This window comes from Aspergillus vadensis (assembly GCF_003184925.1).
Source record: "Aspergillus vadensis CBS 113365 unplaced genomic scaffold BO88scaffold_1, whole genome shotgun sequence".
Lineage (NCBI taxonomy): Eukaryota > Fungi > Ascomycota > Eurotiomycetes > Eurotiales > Aspergillaceae > Aspergillus > Aspergillus vadensis.
In genome coordinates this window covers 2,635,231-2,657,189 of record NW_020292039.1, presented here as the reverse complement: position 1 = coordinate 2,657,189, position 21,959 = coordinate 2,635,231, and the positions used below count along the sequence as shown (strand labels likewise).

The 21,959-nt window shown below is 49.3% G+C and overlaps 6 protein-coding genes across 6 annotated transcripts; 4 read left to right on the top strand and 2 right to left on the bottom strand.

Annotated features, from left to right (window-relative positions):
* Positions 1–405: 405 nt before the first annotated feature.
* BO88DRAFT_26943 (uncharacterized protein) lies at positions 406–1,283 on the top strand. Its single transcript, XM_025702342.1, has 2 exons — positions 406–941; positions 996–1,283. Exons 1-2 carry the CDS (start codon positions 731–733, stop codon positions 1,235–1,237), a joined length of 453 nt encoding a protein of 150 aa, XP_025568737.1. The 5' UTR covers positions 406–730; the 3' UTR covers positions 1,238–1,283.
* Positions 1,284–1,762: 479 nt separating this feature from the next.
* Positions 1,763–3,611, top strand: BO88DRAFT_355783 (alpha/beta hydrolase). The gene is made up of 2 exons (XM_025703710.1): positions 1,763–2,419; positions 2,484–3,611. Exons 1-2 carry the CDS (start codon positions 1,926–1,928, stop codon positions 3,463–3,465), a joined length of 1,476 nt encoding a protein of 491 aa, XP_025568736.1. The 5' UTR covers positions 1,763–1,925; the 3' UTR covers positions 3,466–3,611.
* A 3,647-nt stretch (positions 3,612–7,258) lies between these two features.
* BO88DRAFT_400592 (uncharacterized protein) lies at positions 7,259–10,085 on the bottom strand. The gene has a single exon (XM_025705618.1). The coding sequence runs from the start codon at positions 10,003–10,005 to the stop codon at positions 7,375–7,377; it is 2,631 nt and encodes an 876-aa protein (XP_025568735.1). The 5' UTR covers positions 10,006–10,085; the 3' UTR covers positions 7,259–7,374.
* Positions 10,086–10,745: 660 nt separating this feature from the next.
* Positions 10,746–15,132, bottom strand: atg11 (autophagy protein ATG11; the record flags this gene model as incomplete). Its single annotated transcript, XM_025709772.1, has 4 exons — positions 15,025–15,132; positions 14,801–14,906; positions 11,024–14,743; positions 10,746–10,937 (listed from the first exon to the last, which is right to left on the bottom strand). Exons 1-4 carry the CDS (start codon positions 15,090–15,092, stop codon positions 10,746–10,748), a joined length of 4,086 nt encoding a protein of 1,361 aa, XP_025568734.1. The 5' UTR covers positions 15,093–15,132.
* A 210-nt stretch (positions 15,133–15,342) lies between these two features.
* On the top strand, positions 15,343–16,436 carry BO88DRAFT_378692 (centromere protein H). Its single transcript, XM_025704451.1, has 3 exons — positions 15,343–15,585; positions 15,661–15,832; positions 15,949–16,436. The coding sequence occupies exons 1-3, from the start codon at positions 15,408–15,410 to the stop codon at positions 16,322–16,324; spliced, it is 726 nt and encodes a 241-aa protein (XP_025568733.1). The 5' UTR covers positions 15,343–15,407; the 3' UTR covers positions 16,325–16,436.
* Positions 16,437–19,502: 3,066 nt separating this feature from the next.
* On the top strand, positions 19,503–20,384 carry nhp6 (high-mobility group nucleosome-binding protein). The gene is made up of 4 exons (XM_025702332.1): positions 19,503–19,755; positions 19,806–19,901; positions 19,957–20,078; positions 20,135–20,384. The coding sequence occupies exons 1-4, from the start codon at positions 19,692–19,694 to the stop codon at positions 20,165–20,167; spliced, it is 315 nt and encodes a 104-aa protein (XP_025568732.1). The 5' UTR covers positions 19,503–19,691; the 3' UTR covers positions 20,168–20,384.
* The last annotated feature ends 1,575 nt before the right edge of the window (positions 20,385–21,959 follow it).

The following is a 21,959-nucleotide window of genomic DNA, read 5'->3' as shown; positions in this document are numbered from 1 at the left end:
GATAATGATGTGACAGATTAATTAGGAGACAGCACAAGCACCTGGAGTTTCGGATTTTGTGTTCGAGTTTGATGGCCATGCATTTCTGGAGCAGGAGATAGGAAGAGAAGTGATAGCATTTAGAGGTGTTGGTAGAAGAAGGATATCACCATACAGGAGGGAGCATTGCATTGGCGTTTGTTAGTGTTAATCGGATAACGCGACTGAACATCTGAATATGTCTCTGTGCCTTTCGATATTTTTTCTTGTTACTTTTTCGTGATTTGTGAGAAGACTAACCAGTCCATCAGCATGCTCTTGCATGAGATAGTACCCGCTGGCTGTTGCGCCGCGTTGAGATCTGTGAGCGCAACAGCCAGCGGGTCACCGGCCAGGGGAAGGATGCACTAGAGGACGATCGCGACGGTATCGGGACTGGGTTTGTGGTGGTGGATCGGGCGGGAACCAAAGCGCGCCTTGGTCACGATCAACGCTATTCCCAATCGGGACTTGCAGTGACAGTCCATCGACGTAAGAGCTACATAATAACCAGGCCGCTTTGGTGATGACGTCTTTGAGCAGCTCAACCAGCTATAAAGATTCTCGATGCCAGCATCATGGAGGTAGCCTTTGACAATTCGAACATTGAGTACCAAATCAGTCTATTTGACCACTACTCTAAATCATCTACTTCTGACCTCTACATCATCCCACTCTCAATCCCAACAACTTGAATACCTTACAATCCACCATGTCTTTCCTCGCCCGCATTGCTCCCGCTGCTCGCACAGCTTCGCTGTCTCTCCGACCTACCACTACTCTCGCTCTCTCTGTCGGTGCCACCCGCTCGATCTCCGCTACTGCCCGTCGAGACAAGGGACCCATCGATGCCACCAAGGAAACCCTGAAGAAGGCTGACCGCAAGGTTTCGGATGCCGCTGTGAAGGGCATTGAAGTGGGAGGTATGTATACTACTCGACCTCATTGTTTAGGATTCCCGCTCATCATGATGGCAGAGAACGCCGCCGAGAAGGTCAAGGGCACCGTTAGCAGCACCGCCTCTGAGGCCAAGGCCAAGACCGACGAACTGTCTGGTGACGCATCCCAAGTGGCCGGCAAGGGCAAGGGCAAGGCTGAAGAGACACTCGGTACTGCTAAGGGCAAGGCACAGGAAGCTGCTGGAGAGGTCAAGGGCAAAGCACAGGAAGCCGCCGGAGAGGTTAAGGGCAAGGCCAAGGAAACTGCTGGACGGTTTTAGACAAGGCCCCAGATGGAGACACTTAACATACGCTTGACGACCTGCATGAAATGATCCAGATGGGGATCAATAAACCTGTACTATTATAGTTTTAGTTAATGCATTGGAATGAACGATCCATAAGCAAGGAGTGGGGTGTTTTTCTCACCGATGAGATTAGATTCGTCAGGCTTTGCTTAGTGTTTAGTAGTAGAACGGGCGGCAGATTACGTGCGCCACCCGAACGGAATCTGGGGTTTAGAAGGTTATTTTCTACTTCCGCCATTCCATGGTCCGGAAGAAGATCAGTATAGCCCTGAGATGAACTAGATGGTAAACCGAGATGGAATAATCAGTCTAACATGTATTTTCTTCGTAATTGTCGACGGCAACGGAACAGTTGGTGTCCGGGCGTGCCTGCGTCATGCGGACCCATCGTCTCCCTCCACTTTGTTGAGCCGAGGCTTTTCTGGGTCTGTCGGGGGTTCATTGCCCTGTTCGGTTCTCCTCATTTTATCTCTCTTTTGCCCCCTTAGCTTTTCTTCTTTTTTTTTTTCTTCTTTCCCCGCCTACAATCTTTTCTCGTCCGACATTTGTTTCTCCCGCCGGGGACAGGTCTTTCCTTTATTTGCTTTTTTTCCCCCGGGGAGTCGGGCTTACTCTTTGATAATTTTTGCGTTCTTCATTTTGCAAGTTACAGGTTGCCATCATGAGCAAACTAGACAACCCTCTCGGCCTGTTGGCGGCGATTCTCGCACGAGTTCCCCTCATTCTTAAAACCATTCTCCTACATGCCATTCGTCTGTCGCCAGTAACGGGGAAACAAGACTTGCGCACCGAGTTGACTGTCGCCATCATTCGCTCATTTCTCGTTTTCAGCTCGCCCGTCGGCAAGCAGCAAAGGGATAGCATGCGCGACCCCGGTATTAAGGGTCCCATGTGGGTGTCCAAGGTGACATTCCCCAAGCCAGAAGAGGATGTCCAGGATGCGGTTATTAAAGCCATTGAAGACCTGAAGAAGGGCGACGAAACTTATAATATCCCCGGAGTAATCCCGCTTGAGGCAGAGTGGACGGGATATCGGAGCGGCGTGCACAAGAATGCGCCGCAGCCGGATATCTCGGAAGAAGCCAAGTATGAGGAGCTGAAGAAGGAGGCAAAGGAGGATATGGTGATTTTGTATCTCCATGGAGGGGCGTATTTGTAAGTTGCCCTCAATGCTGTCTGGAAAGTTGTGTCTTGGATACTGACGTCTTGGATGTTAAAGCCTTTGCGACCCGTGCACCCATCGCCCGCTCGTCGCTCAGCTGTCAAAACGAGCCAGTGCCCGTGTTCTATCGGTGCGCTACCGTCTTGCGCCTCAAAATCCGTTCCCTGCTGCTCTCGTTGATGCCCTTACTGCATACCTTGCGCTCGTCTCCCCGCCTCCGGGCTCTCTCCACGAGCCCGTCGCGCCGAACAAGATCATCGTTTCCGGTGATTCAGCCGGAGGAAACCTTTGTCTCGTTTTGCTCCAAACGCTCCTCACACTCCGTCGCGTCTGCCCTACCGTCCGCTTCCATGGACGTGATGTCCCCATCGAACTTCCCGCCGGCCTAGCCATCAGCTCCCCCTGGTGCGACATCACTCGCTCTATGCCCTCTGTCCACCACAACTCGGTCTACGATTTCCTGAGTCCTCCCACCCAGGACCCTGAAACAGCCTACCGCCCACTTGCTGTGCCTGAAGACGACGTCTGGCCTGTCAAGCCACCTCGTGTGGACCTCTACACGAACGCCAGCGCCCTTTTGCACCCGCTCGTCAGCCCGGTGGCTGGCCGGGATGAAATCTGGAAAGGCGCACCGCCGGTGTTCATCTCCATGGGCGAGGAAGGTCTTACGGATGAGGGTCTCGTTGTCGCCCGCAAAATGCACCGGGCTGGCGTCCCTGTGATTGTCGAGCAATTCGAAGGTATGCCGCATGTTTTCGGACAGGTATTTCTGGGGACGCCCTCGTCGCGTCGCTTCTTGGACGACACGGCGCAGTTCTGTCGTGATGTCATGGCTGGCAAGATTACTGCCGATACCCCTACTCCGGCGAAGATTACCTTTATTGGTTACAAGTTGCAGTCGGTTCGTGAGATTCCGCTTGAAACTGCTGTTCCGTTGACGGATGAAGAGGTGGATGCGGTTCTGGAGAAGGGTAAGCAGTGGCGGCTGGAGGGGGAGAGGCTATTGGAACTGGAGTGGGTGGAGAAGGCGAAGCTATGATCTCTATTGAGTGAGCTATACTATCATGAATTTGGCGTTCAAGGATTAATTGGCTATACCCTGCTTGTTTATAGACTTGCTTTATACATATGCTTCTTTAGACAGATGTACATGAACACGGTGGTACATAGAATACTCGTCTTTCGGCCCGTATATTCCCAACTAGATTTAAAGTACACAAGTTGAACCCTTCTCAGATCTAGTCCATTATTATCGGAAGTATTAGAATGGTTTCACCATTAAGACACCCTTCTGTTTCTTTGCGGCAATCAAACCCCCAATTTGACATTTCTTTTCGGAAGACCTAGTCAGTACCAATCACTCCCCTTGGAGGTACAATTCTTGAAGAATTCTCTCAAGTTACGCCAAAATTAAAAAGTTCATTAGTATATAAAAACAACCCCTCCATCCAAACAATCTTCCACGGCTGCTCCGTTTCTTGAAGATAGACATCTTAAATGCCCTATCAGCTTTCCTAAGTATCCCAGCTAGGATCTTGTCATTTGGATATAGTTGTTAGACGAGTATAGATCTAATATAAATTGCAGTGCGGTGTCGATGACTTCTTAATTTGACCCACCCAGACATCGCGGTCAGTATCAACTAGAAACCTCTGCCAATTGGATCTGCTCAACTTGCTGTGATTAGTGTAGTGAACAGACGATTCTTGGGCGTCTGATGCCGCATTCGACTTGTAGACTTTTGAGTCCTTCGAAAGACAACTAGTTATTGATAGCCATATCTCGTTTACTTTTTCCATAAGGTCGAGAGTTATTCTTCGTATCGACCATCTGTGGGACTTTGTAACGGCGGTAGGCCACTCTGCGGAGAAGAGACCAGCGGCATTTAGACGCGATGAGATAGGTCCTGGCATTGAGGGGCATCACGAGCCGTGGGGTATAAGATAGGACTATGGTCAGACTGCTTAATATATATATGAGTATCAATATGATCATGGTGCGCACACTTCGATCTTATGTAAATGAAAAAGAGATTGCCGAGTTCGTCAGACAACAACCCCCAAGATATAAGAAATCTGGCCTCCGATATCTGAAGGTGTGCCTAAGCCACGTCCGTGGCATAGTAAGTGATGGAAGCGGTATATTTTCAGACGCATATTCCTCAGGAAGTCGTAGATAGTCTCGTCTCAACCGGCCCTTCTTCACGTCCTCCGGGGTTGGGAAAAATAATCTCTGGAGCGCATCAATCTGTCGGGGCATCGGTACCTGTAGAATCCTTGACCAATCATCACTTGACACCAGTCGGTGATTGTTACCGAAGATTAACATTGTCCATTTAGAGAATTCGGTGATCTTCATACTCCAAACCCTTTAGCTTATGTAGAATTTTCTTCATCTTAGTACTATAGGACGGTATCCATCCTGCTGTAGGATTTGGTGGGTCGGTAGTATCTTATATTTGCCCTATTGATAGTAGAACTGTTCATTTTGTTCAATAAGGTAGAGAAAGCAAGGGAACCAGTGCTTTTGAGCATGCCTTGCTTATATGCATCTTAGCACAATGATTTAAAACTAGGTCCTTTCTTTTTCCTCCGTGGTACTCGCAATCCATGCCACGATCTCTAGCAACATCTGTCAGACAGTCTGCTCTCGTTGCTTCATGAAGACGAATGGCTTCACCTCGAATATGGCGAAAACATCGTTAGCTCCTCTCATAGCAAGGCAGCCATCTGGCATGATAGATGAGAACAGAGTTCTGGTTTCAATCCACTTGAGACGTTCTGAGAAGGATTGGTCTGTGCTGTGCTATGTTGAATCCATTTAGTGGTGTAACGATTGATGGGTCCTGGAGTTTGCATAGCATGAGCTTTCATAGATCTCATGGAACGTAATTGTGGATGTGGACATGGTAGTAATTTCTACATTAAATAGCAGAAGTAACAGTGTTGGCAACACTAGATGTATTGGTGATGATACTGCTCGTTAGACGTGCCTTTTCAATCTGGCACTGATTATGGACCTCCATAGTAACGAAATGCCCTAAATCTGGGAGTGTGCTTTCGATCTCTGTAAGCTGTCCGAGGGAACGAAAGGAGAAGACCAAGAATTGTCCATAAGGGACTTGGTCTGTCTATGTGTCATCCTGCACCCATCTCGGCTACAGGAGCCTGAACAGCAAAGCCCCGATGTTGTTTGTTCTTATAGCTAAATTGGAACGATCTCTGTTGGTTATTAACGGTTGAGTCTTATCGACATATCTTTCCTATTTTCCGATGCTGATAAAAGGCGATGACAGGAAAGATAGCCGGTCGTGCACTTGTTTGACACTTTGACCAATAGGCTGATTAGCGTAAAGTTCAGAGGCAACTTTTGCCAACTATGGGGCGGCTGAAATCCTACTTGCAAGAATATATTACAATCTCTCGGTCACCCCAGCTCATCGACAGTGGAGTGAGACAGAACGGACAATATAGAACGGATCGCATGCTGCGTAATGATAGTTAATGTCTCGTTTATAGCTCCTTCTTTGTTGTTGAAGACTTAGATATCTGTAATTAATCAGCCCGTCATAAAGCCAGCATATATTGCCAATTAGCCATGGTGGAGGCCTTTGTCAGAGCTGAAATCCTATATGTAGTTTCGCAGCCCTATAATGAGGGAAAATCGTCCTATCCCATGTTTAACCCAAATAAGCTCCTGCTCGCATTTCAATCGAGCATAAATGTTTAATTCCCAGTCTGTCTTGAAAGTAAGAGCTTCTAATAACCAGCCAAGATATCTGTGAGCCAGGCGTGGCCCTCTTCCTTAATTCCCGAGACCGCTTGCGCTTGCGCTTTCCCTTGTCCGGTTCCAGGCCTGTATTCGATATTACTTCGGCGACCGGGAGGTATCTGATCTAACTTCTCCTGAAAGTGACAGCGTCAAGCTCTTATAAAAGCTACCTATCGCCATTCTGAAAGTATTAAGAGCCTAGACTTCATTTCGTTGTATCACTCAGTTTTGCACTCTCGCAAAACTGTGACGAGACAATCTCCCAAATTAAGAGCGGAGCTTCCACGCAGGCAGCATGTCTTAGCTCCCACTGCTTAGTGTAAAACTCGCTTCTTCGGTCTGTATCGGTTACCCAGGAAAGCACAACCCCCATGGAGCTGGAGGAGGTTGAGTCTAGGAACGAGACTTCTAAGCATGATTAACGGCGACTCATATTGCGCCTTCGGTGCCTTTATATTTTGAGAAATGTCACGTCTTAAGTTTCGATTGATATTTCTGAGAGTTTCTAATAGCAGGTTTGTTTTTGTATGATGAGTTAGGGTTAGATTGTGCTATAGCTCTGAAGGTTGGGCTTTTGGTTGGCTATAGTAGTAGTAGTTTGTTTAGTATATTGTGGGGTATTGGCTAATCAGATATCTTCGGTAACTAGTTGAATATATAAAAAAGTGCTAGATGTGTCTTTGATATACCTTTATCTGAGGTAGTTTGACCTCTTCGTCTCATGGAGAGGTATTATGGTTGGACAGGAGGAGGTGGTTGACTAGGTTAGGGAGGAAGAAGATGGCGAAAGGAGAAGGCCCCTTTATACCAAGGACCCTGTCTATCACTTGTAGGATATGTGAATTATGATATTTGGCTCTATCACTCTCTCTATTCCCCAATCTCTGGCAAAATTCACATCAGTATGAAGAATATACTGCAAATGCAAGGAGGCATTAAATGCCGCATTTAGCAATGCACTAACTGCGAAGAGCTAGCCGCGGCTCCTTGCAGATCGCGATAAGCTTAGATAAGAGTGGGTTTGCACATAGATGAGTAGTAGAAGTTGAACTAATATATTTGGTGCTTATAATCAATACTCCATGATCCACCTAGGTATAAATCCCGTCCACCGTGTGCAGTAACGCCAGTAACATCCCAAACGCCCTAACCGGTCCGAAGACAACCATTGAAACTCCTAAATATATTCATCATCATCCATAGATCCATCGTCATCCCACGAGGATGCTCGGCCAGGCATATCCTCAACTTCCACCTTTAACTCAGGCACTGCTTGTGGAACAATCGGCTGTCCCTTTCCAGGCCACAACTTCGGCGGGGAGAAGAAGCCTCGAGACGTAGCTTCTGCCGTTGGGATATTGATCGTACGACCATGTATGCGGATCTCGCCGGTCAGGTTGACCGGGATAGGCTCTTCTTCTACATACCCGTCCCAGAAGCCCAGCATCTGTGCAATAAGCCTAGACAAGGCGATAGCAAGAGTCCAAAGAGGTGTGAATATCGAAGACAAGTGAAGCCAGCGCCAGAGCATTGTCGGTATCACGTACGGGAAACGGGGAGCATCCGGGAGGAGGCAGTTTCCCTGGCAGGTTTCGGAGATGGAAGGGTGGCAGTAAAAGTCGCACATGGTCGATTCAGAGTAGAACCACAAGAGCAGGATCAGAGAGCACCATCCTAGACGCGTAAGATGTATGCGTCCGGAAATAGGGTTTCGTCTCCATAGCCGTGGAAGGGTTACCAACGCGTAAACACGACCATTACTCTCCCCGTTACAATTCTCGCAGATGTGCTGCTTGCTTCGTTTGCCCTTCGGGGGAGACGGGATTGCGGCAAGCGTGTCCGCATCTCGCGATACTTGGACCTCCAAACCGTCCAACCCTGTTTTGACCTTTTGAATGTTGTCCGCTAGCGACTTCAACTTTTCATTTAGCCGGTCCAGGTCCACCGTTTCTTTATCCCCGGAGCTGGCGAGTTCCAGCTTCTTCAATATTTCCTTCTCGTAGGCAGCATCGTCCTCATCCTCCGTCTTAAGCTCACCAGGCTGCCCGTCGATGATGTCCTGAAGTGATTCAATCGTATCGTCACCGACATCTAGTGATTCTTTGTGGTCTTTGTAATCCTTCAACACTGTCTCGAGAGCACTCTTTGGCAGATCCGGTTTGACCAGCGGTGCCCTGTCCTTGGACTTCGCCTTCTCACTCGACTTCCCCGGCTGTTCCTGCTCAGCTTTCTTCGCTGGTTTCTCCTGATCCGGCTTTTCGGCGTTCTTCAGCTCCTTCTCCTTTTCTCTCTCCTTTTCCAACCGTTCCTTTTCTTCCCTCTGCTTCTCCTCCTTTTGTCTCTCCTCTTTCAGTCTTTGTTCCCTATCCTGTTGCTCTTTCCGTTTCTTCTCTTCCTGCTCCTTCTCTCTCTCTCTTTCCTCCCTTAAGCGTCTTTCTTCGAATTCGTGTGATTGTGAAGCTTGTCGAGTATGCGACGGCACCAACGATGACTCGAACCTTTCATTCCTCGGAGGAGATGGTGCTATATCCCGAGAGAGATGCTCCGGGAGCTCGTTGACCCGTTCCACCCGTTCAGTTACCGGAGTATCGATCCATGCCCCCGTCACCACAGGCGTCTTATCGTAGATACGTCGCTCGGGATATTTCTGAGCCTCCGGGGTTTTGAGTTCGTTCCGTTGGCCGGGAGATTCCGTTCTCGAAAGTTTCCGAAGTAAATCCTGCGAGTCTCTCTTTGTTGGGCTTCGCTTCGTGAATGTTGAGTTCTTGTAGACCACAATAGGCGTATTCGGTATTGGATCACCGTCAGTCAACTTGTCCGCTTTTTGCTCGGACAGCTTGTTCTGCGCATCGGATAATGGGATCCTGTTGTATCTATTTGACGGACGTCCGGCTGGCGTGTTGCTCTCGACATTGGTTGGTCCCGTATGGTTGATGTGCGAGTCTCTGTCAAACTTGAGCCTTGGGGGTGATGTCTCCTTCACCCTCACCGCTGGGTTATCTGGAAGCTCTGTGCGCCGTGTCATTTTCCTCAACCAGTCAGAGCGACGAGCTGCCCGGCTTCCCCAGGTCGACGGGAGGTTTAAAGAGGGTCTCAATCCATCATTTCCTTCCTCTTCCAAATATTGCTGTTCTTCCTCTTCCTCGCGCCTTTGCAGATTCTCCGATGTGAGAGGGTTTGGCGTCCCTGCGTTGCTCAGCACAGGAGACCGGCTGGATGTGGCCCGTCTCAACCGCTTTTCGTCTTCGACATGATCGACTAATTTTCGGCGGAGGCCGTCGTCCGAAATCTCATTCAGAAAATCCGCATCAGCTGCCGCAAACAGATCGTCTCCCCTCAGGCGCGATGCTGACGATGAGCGTCTGCTGCGACTGTCACGCAACGAAATATTGAAGTCATCATCGTCGGGGTCGAGGTCAGCCAGGCTCCCCGCATCATCGATTTGCCGATATGCCTCCGCTAACTCATTCGGTGGGTTGGACTCGGGGGACGTAAAGTTGAAACTCTGTCTTCTGTTCCGATTTGGCGTGCCGTGGGTGTATGCGGCGGCTTCGTGATCCGACATATTGTGTAGACGCGAAGTGTAATTGAAAGCGGCACGGATTGATCCAGTTTGGCTGAAGTTCCGCCGATGCTGTCGGCTATTGTAGTCTTGGTAGGTATTAGGTGCAAATGACGCGTCAAAATTATCCGTGAGACGAGTATGGCGACCTCGTCCAAAGGGGGAGAGTTGCTGGTCCTGGGGGTGTTCGCGGTTGCGACGCGCCAACGCCCCTCGGTCGCTCCTGCGCTCGGGGGTAGCAGGCATGATGAGAGACAGGCTCGGCCAATCCGCTCCTTGCGACTAACACAAAGAAGCCAGGGGCAGATGGTGGGCAAGGAATGCAGTGAATGAGGAGCTCGCAAGATCAACGCTCCCCAGCAACAGAGCAACAAGCGCAACGACGAGCTCCGCCCGCGGTACTGCTGCGTTGCCCGATCGGGTTAGCCGGATACTGGCGTCATTCCAGTAATTCTTCCACTTTGGCTTCAACTTCTTCCCATTTAGCTTATAAACTAGCTTTATGTAGCAGTCCATTCAAGTGGCAGTGTCTTGGCATCTGACTTCTAAATCAGTTCTTAATGTTAATATTTATTCTACAAGATCCCGGGGAATACCAGGCGCTGTCGGCGCCTTATGAATGGGTGCCAGATGGCGAATTGCATTTCAATCTGTTTATACTCCACGTAGTGTCATATCAATAAAGAGGCTAGAAATATGCACATCTAATCCTGGGCTTAACAATATTTCGCTTGGTAAAACTCAAAATAGCCGAATGCGAACTGCACGACACCATGAACGAAAAGAGTAACTGTATACGAGTATAAGGAGCGAATGAGACATAAGGCAAATTATTCATATATCCGGGTATCATTCAGGCAGCCATGGCCTGATCCATCTCCTGAGACTAGTATGTGTCAACCAATTCAACCATTTGAATCCTTTGAATCATGTATCGTGATAGTTGCATAATATTCTTATTGCAGGGCATGCCGGATACCCCATGCTCAGCGACCACTCCCACCACTCTCCAGAAGATAATCAACGGACCAGATTCTCTCCCAGGGCCGGTATCTGGGGGTCGAGCGGCGGGCCGAGTGCATAGATGAAGCGTCGAGGTTATCAACACGCGGAGATGAAGGCGACACTCTACCCTCTGAGATTGCACGTTGGTGGCCCTTGTAGATTCGTTCCGTGCCCTATTGACGGTCCGTCAGCTCCGTTCAGGAGAGAAAGAAAATCCGGGCCGCGGTTTTCACGGGCCCTGAGGAGGGTTGCGGCGAACCTCATCGGGTTTTGGGGCTGCCTCCCGTGAGTGTAAGCTGGCAGCAGTGTCTTGTTCAGCTAGTCTTGCTAGGTCTGTTGTTGATTCATTGCCGCGTTGTGAAGGAGTTGAGGAATGCCCTTTCTTAGAATTGGAACTATTCCGTCGGCTGTCTAGGCTCTTGGTCAACGTTTTGGCAATGTTCCCACCGGCTGATGTGCGCTTCATGCGGATGCTGCCTTTGGCGTCTACGTGTGCTGGCGCAACAGTGCTCTTTCCTAGGCCCGGAGTCGCTGGGGCCCCTGGCTTTTCTTCTGTAGCATCTAAGAGGTACCAGCGGAGACCGTCAGACAGCTCGAAAGGGTTTTCGTCATCAAGTGAGGTGCCATCGCTGACTTCGCCAATGGAGCGGCGATCAGGATTGGCACCGTTCATCGACTTGGAGAGATCGACAACGCGTTCTTCGATCTTGGTGATTCGAGCAAGCAGCCAGTCTCGGGTTTGAAGTTTGTGTGCATCTTGCTCGCGCAGGAAATAGTGCGGTGCGCCAACATTGAACGCAGCCCATGACCGGATAGCTTGGTTGCGGGTGGGCAAAAACAGCGCAAGATCCCCTTCCTTGAAGGACCGATAGGCGATTTTATCATGGGCCTCGCTTTGAACCCGATGGTACTTGTCTCGGTATCCACGGGCTTCTTTCTGCCATTTGCGAGCAAGAACTTCAATATCCTTCACACGCTTCACAACCGCGTCGCCGAAGATGTCCACATCGAATTGATATAAGGATTCCACAAAAGCCATGAACTTATCTGTTTCTTCTTCCTTGCTATCGGCATGCATCCAATCTAGGAGGCTTGCGTCCGGTCGCACGGACACCACTCCCGACTGGCTAAGACTGTCACCGGTGCTAGAGAGTGCATTGACCTTGGATGACCTCTGGACAACTATGTCACCCTCTTGACGAACGATAGTAAATCCTAGTTGTTCCAGCATGTGCTCCAGCTTCTCCACTTGTGCGAAAAGCTGCTTCGATAACTCCTGGAACCTGACTCCGCAAGTCTCGAACCGTACAGTAGCTTGCTGCTCCGCCTCAGACATTGCTTCAACCTTCTTCTTCCAGGTAGTAACTTCTTCCTCAGATTGACGAGCCAATGTCTCAACCTCAGCTAGCCTCTGGGCCAGATTGGTTAACTTCCGTTCTTCTTCGGTAACGCGCTCCCGCAGAGCATCGGATCCTGTCTCGCCTGCAGCAAATTGGGACTGTAATGCGATGAGTTTTGATCGCTCATCCTCCAATTCTGAGGTCACAATGCTCAGCTTTGATTTTCCTTCAGCCACTTCGTTGCGAGCGTGGGAAAGTTCTGTCTCTCGTGAGGCCACAGTCTTTCTCAAATCTTCCATTTCAGACTCTATCTGACTCAGACGTTCTTCGAGCACCTTGCTTTCCGCTGAAGCTTTTGCAGCACTCTCCTCCGCATTCTTGGCATGAATTGTCAGCCCCTCCGAGAGAACCTCAATTGCTTTTATGATATTCGGGAATTCGGTAGGAACAGAGCCACCGGGAGATAGGTTCAGGAAAGCGACCTGCAAAGCGTGTCTGTTATCGTTCTCTTTCTTTTCATTCTCGGCCACCTGGTTTTCCAGCTCTTCAATACGGGCTCGGAGGGTTTCTCCTGCGCCCTTCTCCAATTGCAACTGTCCAATCGTTTCATTTGCTTTCCTCATTTCATCTTCAGCTCGGGCATGGACATCTTGCAATTCCATTTCGAGATGATGTATGCGCTCATCAGCGTCCTGTTTCTCGTGTTCGCGACTGTCAAGATTTCTGTCCACCTCTTCTTCTAGCTCCTCAGTCCGGATCCGAAGCCTCTTTAATTCACCCTCAAGAAATCTGCGCTCGTCATCGAATTCACGTTGCCGCGCTTCGAGATTGCCAATGAGATCTTTCTTCGTTGACTGGGCTTCTTGTATCTTGTCAGTATTAGACTGCCGCTCAGCATGTGCCTCCTTTTGAAGTCGTTGCACCGTGTCTCGCTCAGCCGCTAACTCGGCCTCCAGGCGAGTGATGCGTTGTACGAGTGCTTTTTCCTCTGGAGCTTGATTTGCAGACATCCGCCTAGAAGAGACCGAAGATCTCCTCGAAAGTGAGTCAGGGTGAGGCGAGGCCGGTGAGCTGGGAAAATCAAGTGAAAAATTGCCGCTGGAGGGTCGACTCATGTGACTTTGACGATGAAGGAGATCCTCTAACTTTCGAATACGGCTCTCAGAGCCTTTCAACCTATCTTCAAGCTTGACTTTCTCATCTTTTAGACTTCTGACCATATCATCACTGCGCAGTAAAAGCGAACTTCGGCTCAAGTCAAAGAGACTTCCCTGTTTGAAAGCTTTTGCTCTGCGGCGCTGCATCCGTGTCGGAGCATCAAGCTCTTTGAAACGCTGCATCAGTTCCTGAGCGTGATTTTCCATGTCAGGTTTATTTTTCAGGTCTTCGATATACGACTCAACCTCTTTCCTACTAACGGTAGGCCATTCCTGCTCCTGACCCCGTAGATTCACTTCGATGCCCGGGGTCGTGGCATCAGAGATAGATATAAAGTCCGCCATGTTCTTGAGCCATTTCTTCCTCCGACGCTGCTCCTCTTCCCGGAATACAGACATTTCTTCCGCCAGAGTCAGTGAGTCGTTCTTCATTTTATCGTTGAACTCGCGACGTCGCACAGCCTCGATCAGAACCGACCCATAGATCATAGGCATATGGAATACCGTGTAAATGACGTCAAATGCTTCGCTTTGCAGGGGAAGACCGTTGATCTGAGGTAGAGTTTCGGCGAGCCGATACTCGATAGAAGAAATAAGTCGCATATGACTCGAGGAAGCTTTCACTGCCGCATTATATCGTCTCACGGCTTCTTCCTGGCCAGCCTGTATTTCGTTGCTAACATCCAATAGCGACGGTAGAAGGTCCTTTGTATGGCTGAGAGCGAGCCTAGAAACGTTCGCCAATGTCTTCGAATTATTAGGCAAGGCCAGAACATGCTCGTAGTCGGATTGTATCTTATTCGAAATTGTTTCCATTTCTTGCAAAAGTCCATCCACGGGCTCAACACTTGTAGGAAAGGTTTCATCGATCAGGCGTTGGGTATCTGTAGCAATCTCACTAACATTCTTCTCGATAGTGCTAACTTGGTGAGCAAAGCGCGCAAGTATCTCTGGGGCTTCCGAGCCAGCCCTCTGTACCTCCGCTGTATCCACGTAGTCTTGTAGTGTACCCATTGCTTGGCCTCTGCCTTTCGTCGGTGTTGACGGACGGCCCAGGAAGGGGAAGTCCTTGCGAGCTGGAATGCTATCTAGAGTTGACAGTGCCCTCTTCCATCCATTGAGTGCTGCTTGCTGTTGACTTAAAAGCTCATTGGCAAAGGACTGAGCCTCTTGAAATTTGTGTTCTAGAGTACCGACGTGGGTTTTGAGGTTCTCGAGCGCTACACTTGCAGCTCGGTTGATAATATCAGTGCGCTCGTTGTGTTCATGTATCTGCTTTTCCGCTGACTCGCAGCGCTCTGTGAGATTCGCGGCCCATGTCCTCCTTGCTAGATAGAGATTCCTCCATGCTTGTAGGTCGTTCTGGTTTGTGAGGGTATCGGGCGGGTTCTCGACGTGCAGTGGCTGTGGCGGGGGTAGCTCCGAGATCTGGACGCTGTTGAGTTCGCTGACGTATTTCCTGTCATAGACGAAGATTTCGCTCTGTTTATTGATGGATTTAGCACAAACATCATCCTTGAGTGTCCGCCGTGACCGTACCTCCGTCGCAAGCGTCTTGACATTTTTCCCACGAGCAGTCATTAAGATCTGCCGTTGAGGCGGGATCGAGGTCTTCGGGGCCACCCATGATCGTACTGCATCCGGACTGAGAGAGCCGATGATGTTAGCTAGCATCCACCGGGGGTAAGAGAGGGAAATGATAGGAACGGTTGGGCCGGGCTCAAGGGGCGGTGTTGGGAAGGCAGGGCGAAGGGGGGCCATACGAGGCAAAGGACGCTGTATCGGTAACAAAATGCTCACCGGTGTGAGCTATGTAGATGTGCAGAGACATCCCCTCCTCACAAGACGAGCAATAAAGCTCCTAAGTTGACTGGAGAGGAATGCGGGAGGGGAGATGATAAGGTAGTCATATAGTGCAAGTAAGTAAGTAGTGAGGCTGCACAGGCATCCAGGCCCAAAGAGCTCCCCCGGTCTAGGCTGCGTTTGGTCGGTTTGGTGTCTGATATCGCGCCGGAACCGCCCACCGCATCCCGGGATCCCCACCGCCCTACCGCTAAAGGTCGGGAACCAGCAATCCATGATCCATTCATGCTGGGCTTTTCCAATCACACGATCATTTCCCCGACTTGCCACGAGGTCGCATTCTATGACATCTGAAAAAGTCCGTCCCCTGCCTCACCTGAACCCAGGTGAGGTGTCGTTGTTGGACCTCGCGACCGACGACCCTCGCGATACCGTAACCTTGTCCGACAAAGAAGCCTTGATCCTGCAGCTTTATCGGCAGATCCAGGAACAGCAATTGGAGAAAGCGCTACTAGAACAAGGTCGGTGTCCATGTTGCTGGAGCAACAAATTATTATCTGCATTTGATCTAGAATTAATCCTTATGCCTGATACAGACACGGATTTGCTATCTGGGGACAATGCTGAAGAGCAACTAGTCGTCGCCGAGCGTGAGCTTCTGGAAGCTAGGGCGACTTATACAGTCAGGAGGAAAGCCGTTGGCACGGTTCTTATGACTGATCCCATCCTCAAGGCTGTTCATCTGAAAGCGACGACGCCAGCTGAGCAGTAAGTTGACTAATTGTCTTTCGCATACATTTCTCTTACTCCATTGCACCTTTTGCATTTACTTGCTGCTTTTCCTATTTTTGGAGCGCTTCAATTATCTTCTCCTTGCTTACCAGAAACAGGGCTCTCCTACGGCTCATTAATCGTCGTGATATGCTATCTTTAGCGCATGAAAACCTGAATACTGCACACAGTGCAACTCTTCGAAGGCTTTCCAGCCTGGAAGTGGAAAATTCGCAGATCCACCGGCAAAACCAAGAGCTAGTCCGTGAGCTGTTAGCTCTTACGGAAGATGATGAATCATGGAGAGAGAATTTGGAAGACGCGGAGCTCAAGGCCCAGCTAGATCAGCTAGATGCGGATCGCAGGAAAAGCAAAGCTAAATGGGAGACTATGAAAAACATCGCAAGCGGGATGGTTGTCGGTAGTGGAGTGAACTGGGCTGAAGACGAGAGGCTCACGGCTCTGGTACTTGACGAATCTGATGATTGATGTAGCGGGTTGGGATGTTGCAGTTACTTGGATAGGCGTTATTATGAGATATACCCTTATTATGAGATATACCCTTGAATCGAATTATAGTCGATATGAATAATGTTATGCTGTCTCCCTCACTCTTTGAGGGTAAATTAAGTTTGTGATTGATCAAATCCTCACCTTCCCCCAATGTCGCGGAGACATGCAGGAAAGCTTAGTAATCGGCACAACACCAGGGTAAGCTGAAAATCCGAAAATCACGACTGCAATCACTTCCTCAGCCGGGGTGATGAAGGAAAGGTAGTGCGACCCACGTGACATCATGGCCCACCCGGGCAAAGGCAAACAGTGTTCGTCATACCGTGTCCACAGAGCTTACTGACAGAGTCTAGGATTTGGGAAACAGACGGAAAAAATCAACAAGCCAGTCCGAAATAAGCTGCAACCCTTGCAGTAGACAAAGGGGGGATGACAGCCGGAAACCAACAACGGCGCTTACGCATGTATGCCATCTGTGTTTACCCTCGAACGCCGACCAGGCAAAGAGAGTGCATGTGAGCATATGAGCACTCCGTGAGGGGAGGGTAGCCAGACCAAAGAGGAGCCGGTGTTTCCACCGAGAACCAAATAACAGCGTCAACGACCCCCTCACCATTATTAAGAATACAGTGCAGCTTACAATACAGAGAGTAATCGGCAGGTATCAGTAGAAGGATGGTTGCGTCCGATCAATACAGGATCCAGTATTTTGCCGGTAACTTTTCGCTGGTGCTCTTAGTGACGGGAATGCGGTGGCATTTACGAAGTCGCATCAGCAGCACCTCCCTTTGGGCGAACAATCTATGCAGACCTTTGCAATAGATCATTACGATCGTCTATTTTAATGTCTGGGGCTAGCAATAGTCAACAAGCAAACATGTCGCAACACTTTTGGTATCTTGTTTCTATCCTTCATGGTGGAGAACATTTGTCAGTGTTGAGTTACAGCCTACTTTGTACTGAATGATAACACACACAACTTGACCTACGGCAGATACCTACGGGAGTAGGGCCCAAAATCATGGGTGATTTGAGGTCAAGGTATTCCCTGCGCAGATAGCCCGGTGTGAGCCACTGAAGAAGTCCGTGAACTCGGGAATTGGCGTACTTTCTGACCCTGGCATGGAATTAGTGGGTGATCTTGAAGCAGGTCTGCTTTGTGACTGGTACATTTGCTAGGAGCGGTAACCAAACAATTACTGCTTACTCCGAAATAATGAGAGGTAAATAGTTAGCTCCTAGCCCGCCATGCGGATAGGTAGGCTGCACATGTCCCTGGAATGACCGAACTAATGGTGTTGATTAATCTATCTGGTAACACTTCTGCTCTCATCACTACATCACTTTCACGGTTCCCCATTTTTATTGGGGGAGTGTCGATATGCTAGGAGAAGAGCGTTCCTTAGTGTCACTCGGCAATGGCATGGTTAGCCTCAGCAACTTCGCTCGAGCCCATCTTCGGGCCTATAAAAGTTCTATTGTGCAAGGGAAGCTGTAAGGTATCCACATCGTACCACTACTGATTATGTCTATAGGAGTCTAGTAGACACATCTCACAGTCACTGACCAGGGATGAGCCTTTCCATGTAGTGACGAGTCCTTCCCCTTTCAACACACGTAACTACACGGGAAGCGGGACCTCGGATAGGAACTGATACAGGATACTCACCTCATACGCCCTAGAGTATGTCAGAAAGAATCTTACTAAAGTCTACTAGGACGCAGCACTGCCTAAGATAAACCGCCTGTATGGGAGGGCGGAAAATTCCCTGCGCGGGTTTATCTTCAAATATCGCGCAAGTACTCCGAGGTACACGGTACCTAACGCTGAGTAGTCGGCATCAAACAAAGTTGAGGTGTCCATGCAACCAAAATAAAAGAATAAAATTGAAAATTAAAACTGTAGATGTTATTTATGATAGCGAAACACATAGGATAGCTCTTGTATTTCAATAGTTTCTTGCTGATATATATGGTTTTCTGAAGTAGCAACGATTGAACCTACGAGCCACGCACGGGATTAGGTAGACTCAAGGTGCTGCACAGAAGGAAAGGTACTACCTAGTACGGAGGACTCCGTAGATACTAGCACTGCTGGTTAGACTCAGTAAAAGAGTAACAACATACGGTACGACCGGTAGTTTCCAGGTTACCAGCACCACACCCCCCTCATGATACCGCCATGTATTTTACCCAAGGCCAAATTATCCACCTAATAGTGGCGCAAATTGGGGTACTGAGGTGGTATGGTAAAGTTCAGTACGGCAACTAACAGTGGACCTCCATCAGCGCAATGTTCGGTAGAGAGCTCCATCTTGTCTAACAGGCGAAGTCTGGATTACACCATTGAGTGGCATTCGACTTGCTAAGGAAAGGCTCTGCAACCTTGCAGGCCATTCAGTGACCCAGCACGACAGAGTCGTCCAGAACGCGGCCAGCGAGCGTTGCCGGGAAAGAGGCAGATGACGGTACGTGACCGGTATGATACAATACTGACCATGCTCCAGCGGGCGGCCAGCCAGTCGCAGCCAGCAGACCTACTCGCTTTCCCTTGCTGTGCTGCCCACTTCCCCCCTTCCCAAGTGTGAGCGAGGTCAGGTAGGTAATGGCCCGCCTTCCCGTCTTCCCTCGCTCTTCTTCCTACTACTACTGCTCTCCCCCTCTCCCTCTCTCATTCACTCTCTACCTACTCTCACTACGCTTCCTCCCATACAATTCTCTCTCCCATACAAAAAAGTACTGCATATACCGCACTGGTGGGTTCCCTAATAAACATTCCGCTCTTCAGCATTGTCTCTACAACACCAACGCAATCTTTTTTTCTCCTTCAACAGAGTTGATTTTCTTTTCAGAAGCTTCTTCTGATCATCTGTTTCCCTTGATTTTCTCATCCTGTTTGCGCGACCTCGCTGTCGCGCCTCTGCTACAGCCATCATATAGTTCTAGTAGCAGTGAACTGACCTAAGCTGTCTTATTCCTCCACAGGTCAAATTTGCGACCTTCAAATCCACAACTTCGCTTTTTTTCAGACTCAATTATTGAGTAAGTTGCTCTCCTGCGCGCCTTTTCCCTGTTGGTGTCATTTGACTTGCGACCGCGATCCCTCTTGTTTGGGCGCGCGCAAACCACTGCTTATCCGCTCCACCAACCACCACTTGCACACTGCGCACTCTGTCGCATCACTTCCTGTGCTCCTTAATCATCATATTGTTGTCGCTGTCCTTTTTCCTGCTGATTTCGGTGTCGACTGGGTCACTCCCTGCTTCACTTCTTGATCATTCTGCTTGCATCACTCGAAGCCAGCTTCCAAGTTCTAACGATTACCTAGAGCTCAATAATCAAAATGCCTAAGGAGAAGACCACCCGCAAGACCACCAAGGCCCGTGGCACTGAGCGCAGAAAGAAGGGTATGTATGCCTCCCTCTATCTCTGAAACATATGTTAATGCATTTCTCAGACCCCAACGCCCCCAAGCGTGGTCTCTCTGCTTACATGTTCTTCGCCAATGACAACCGTGAGAAGGTTCGCGAGGAGAACCCCGGTATCTCTTTCGGTAAGTTGCATTCCCTGGACCTTGAATGGAAAGCTTGGTGTCTAACCTCATGCAGGCCAGGTTGGCAAGATGCTCGGAGAGCGTTGGAAGGCTCTGAGCGACACCGATCGTCGCCCTTACGAGGAGAAGGCTGCCGCTGATAAGAAGCGTTACGAAGACGAGAAGGCCAGCTACAATGTAAGTCAACACCCCTGCCTATTCTTTGTCAGCCCATGCTAATGGACTTGAAACAGGCGGCTGCTGAGGAGGACGAGGAATCATCCTAAGGGTTTCCCTCTCTTCATGGGTCTTGTGTGTCTGGCCGATTGGCGTTTTTCGTGTCGTTTATTCCGCTGATTGTCTGCCTTGTAATTGATGCTTCTTATATTTTCTCTTTATCTACTCAATGGCTTCTGGTATGGGATGATGGCGGTAACTCTTGATTTTCTGTTATGAAGGATTCTCGATGGGAAATTTTTACTGTACGGACTGGCGGCTTTGGGACGAATTTGACTTGAAGAGGTGCCCGGCGCTGAATTTCACAACGACGGGAAAACCTTGCGAGTACCTATGGTGAAATATGAATTGAAGCTGCAGAAGTGATGTTAGGCGACCAATATCTGCTGTATACTAGCCTAATCAACCACATCCTTGTCCTTGGCCTTTCGTGGGTCTTGCTTCATGCCATCCAAATTTCTAGTATGATATCATGACGAATATATGCCCCAGTTGTACTCTGTAGTGTTCATAGCGTTGCAGGACACATTGTTTTCATCTTCTGGAGACGGCGGGAAGACTCTGTTTGCAAAAGTGGCCCAAGCTCCTGGGGTGACGCGGGGCGACAGCTTGTTTACGTGTTGGACGCGTCGGGCTTCCGATATCTCCGGTTGCAGCCTTAGTGCCTTAGGCCTCAGTAGATACCGGACGATCCACACTCTGAAGATGTGGCCACTCAGTACGAAGGAGTAGCTGGCTCATACCTGGATCAAAAAGGTAGCAGGGATGGCCGTGCCATCCACTTGGCATCTTGAGGATGGGTGGACAGAAGGGGAACCAGTGCACCTTGACATCCAACTTATGTATGCCTACCCAAGGCAACTATCAAACAGTTTCCGTGCATTAAAGCGTTCGTACAACTCATAGGTGGCAAAGGTACACGGTGCGTGTGTCCGGATCGCATCCGGGGATGTATTGTCGCGTCTGCGTCTACTGTGCAGTATCTCCCTTGGGCAAATCAGGTCCTAGTCCTAGTGCTGGTATTTGGTGGTTGTTGGCCATGGCTATTGTTGCGTGGTAGCATATTCCACGATCATACGTGTTTGGAGCAAAAGGTAAGTTCACAAGATATATGCCTATTGAAAGTGGTACCGTGTGAAAACCAGCATCTAGCATGGATAATTGCCAATAACCTGTGGGTGAATATGGCACCGCTGGCTCCTTTGATAACTTTTGAGTGTGTGTGTGTGTGTGTGTGTGCGCGCGCGCAACGACCTTCACAGCATATCTTGGCAGCATGGTTACTATTCAGTTGGGCTGCCGTGCATTCCCACGTATAGAAAGGGCCTCTTTGACTGCCAAAGTACTTATATACCTTTTCCCTTTGTCTCTGGGTTGAATTGAGCTTGTCCTTCGTCAAAGCAGCTTAGAAAAGGTCATCATTATCAGCGAGACGATTGGTGCGATAAGATAAGATAACGACGGGTTCTCGAATTGCTGGACTCCGATATCTACCTGGGTTGGTACTACCCCTTGGTCTACGCAATTCCGAGTGGATACGGGGAAAAGCTCGCGGTCACCTATAACTTGTGGTGACTATGGCTTGAGCTAAAGTACTAGCTTAGTATGTGGGGGCAGCAGCAACTCGGAAGTGAAAGATATTAACAAGATGGAATGGTCTTGGGATTTGCTGAGACTGCCCAGTCCGGCTTTAGGTGGTCTCTGAGTCTTGCCGGGCACAACGTGGCTGCACTAACTGATACTAAAGTTGAAGTTGATCGTAGACAACACACCTTGGGCTACCTTGGGTTTCATTTAGTAGTATCTGGCCATGGTTTGCCGCGATGCTATCAACTCGCTAGG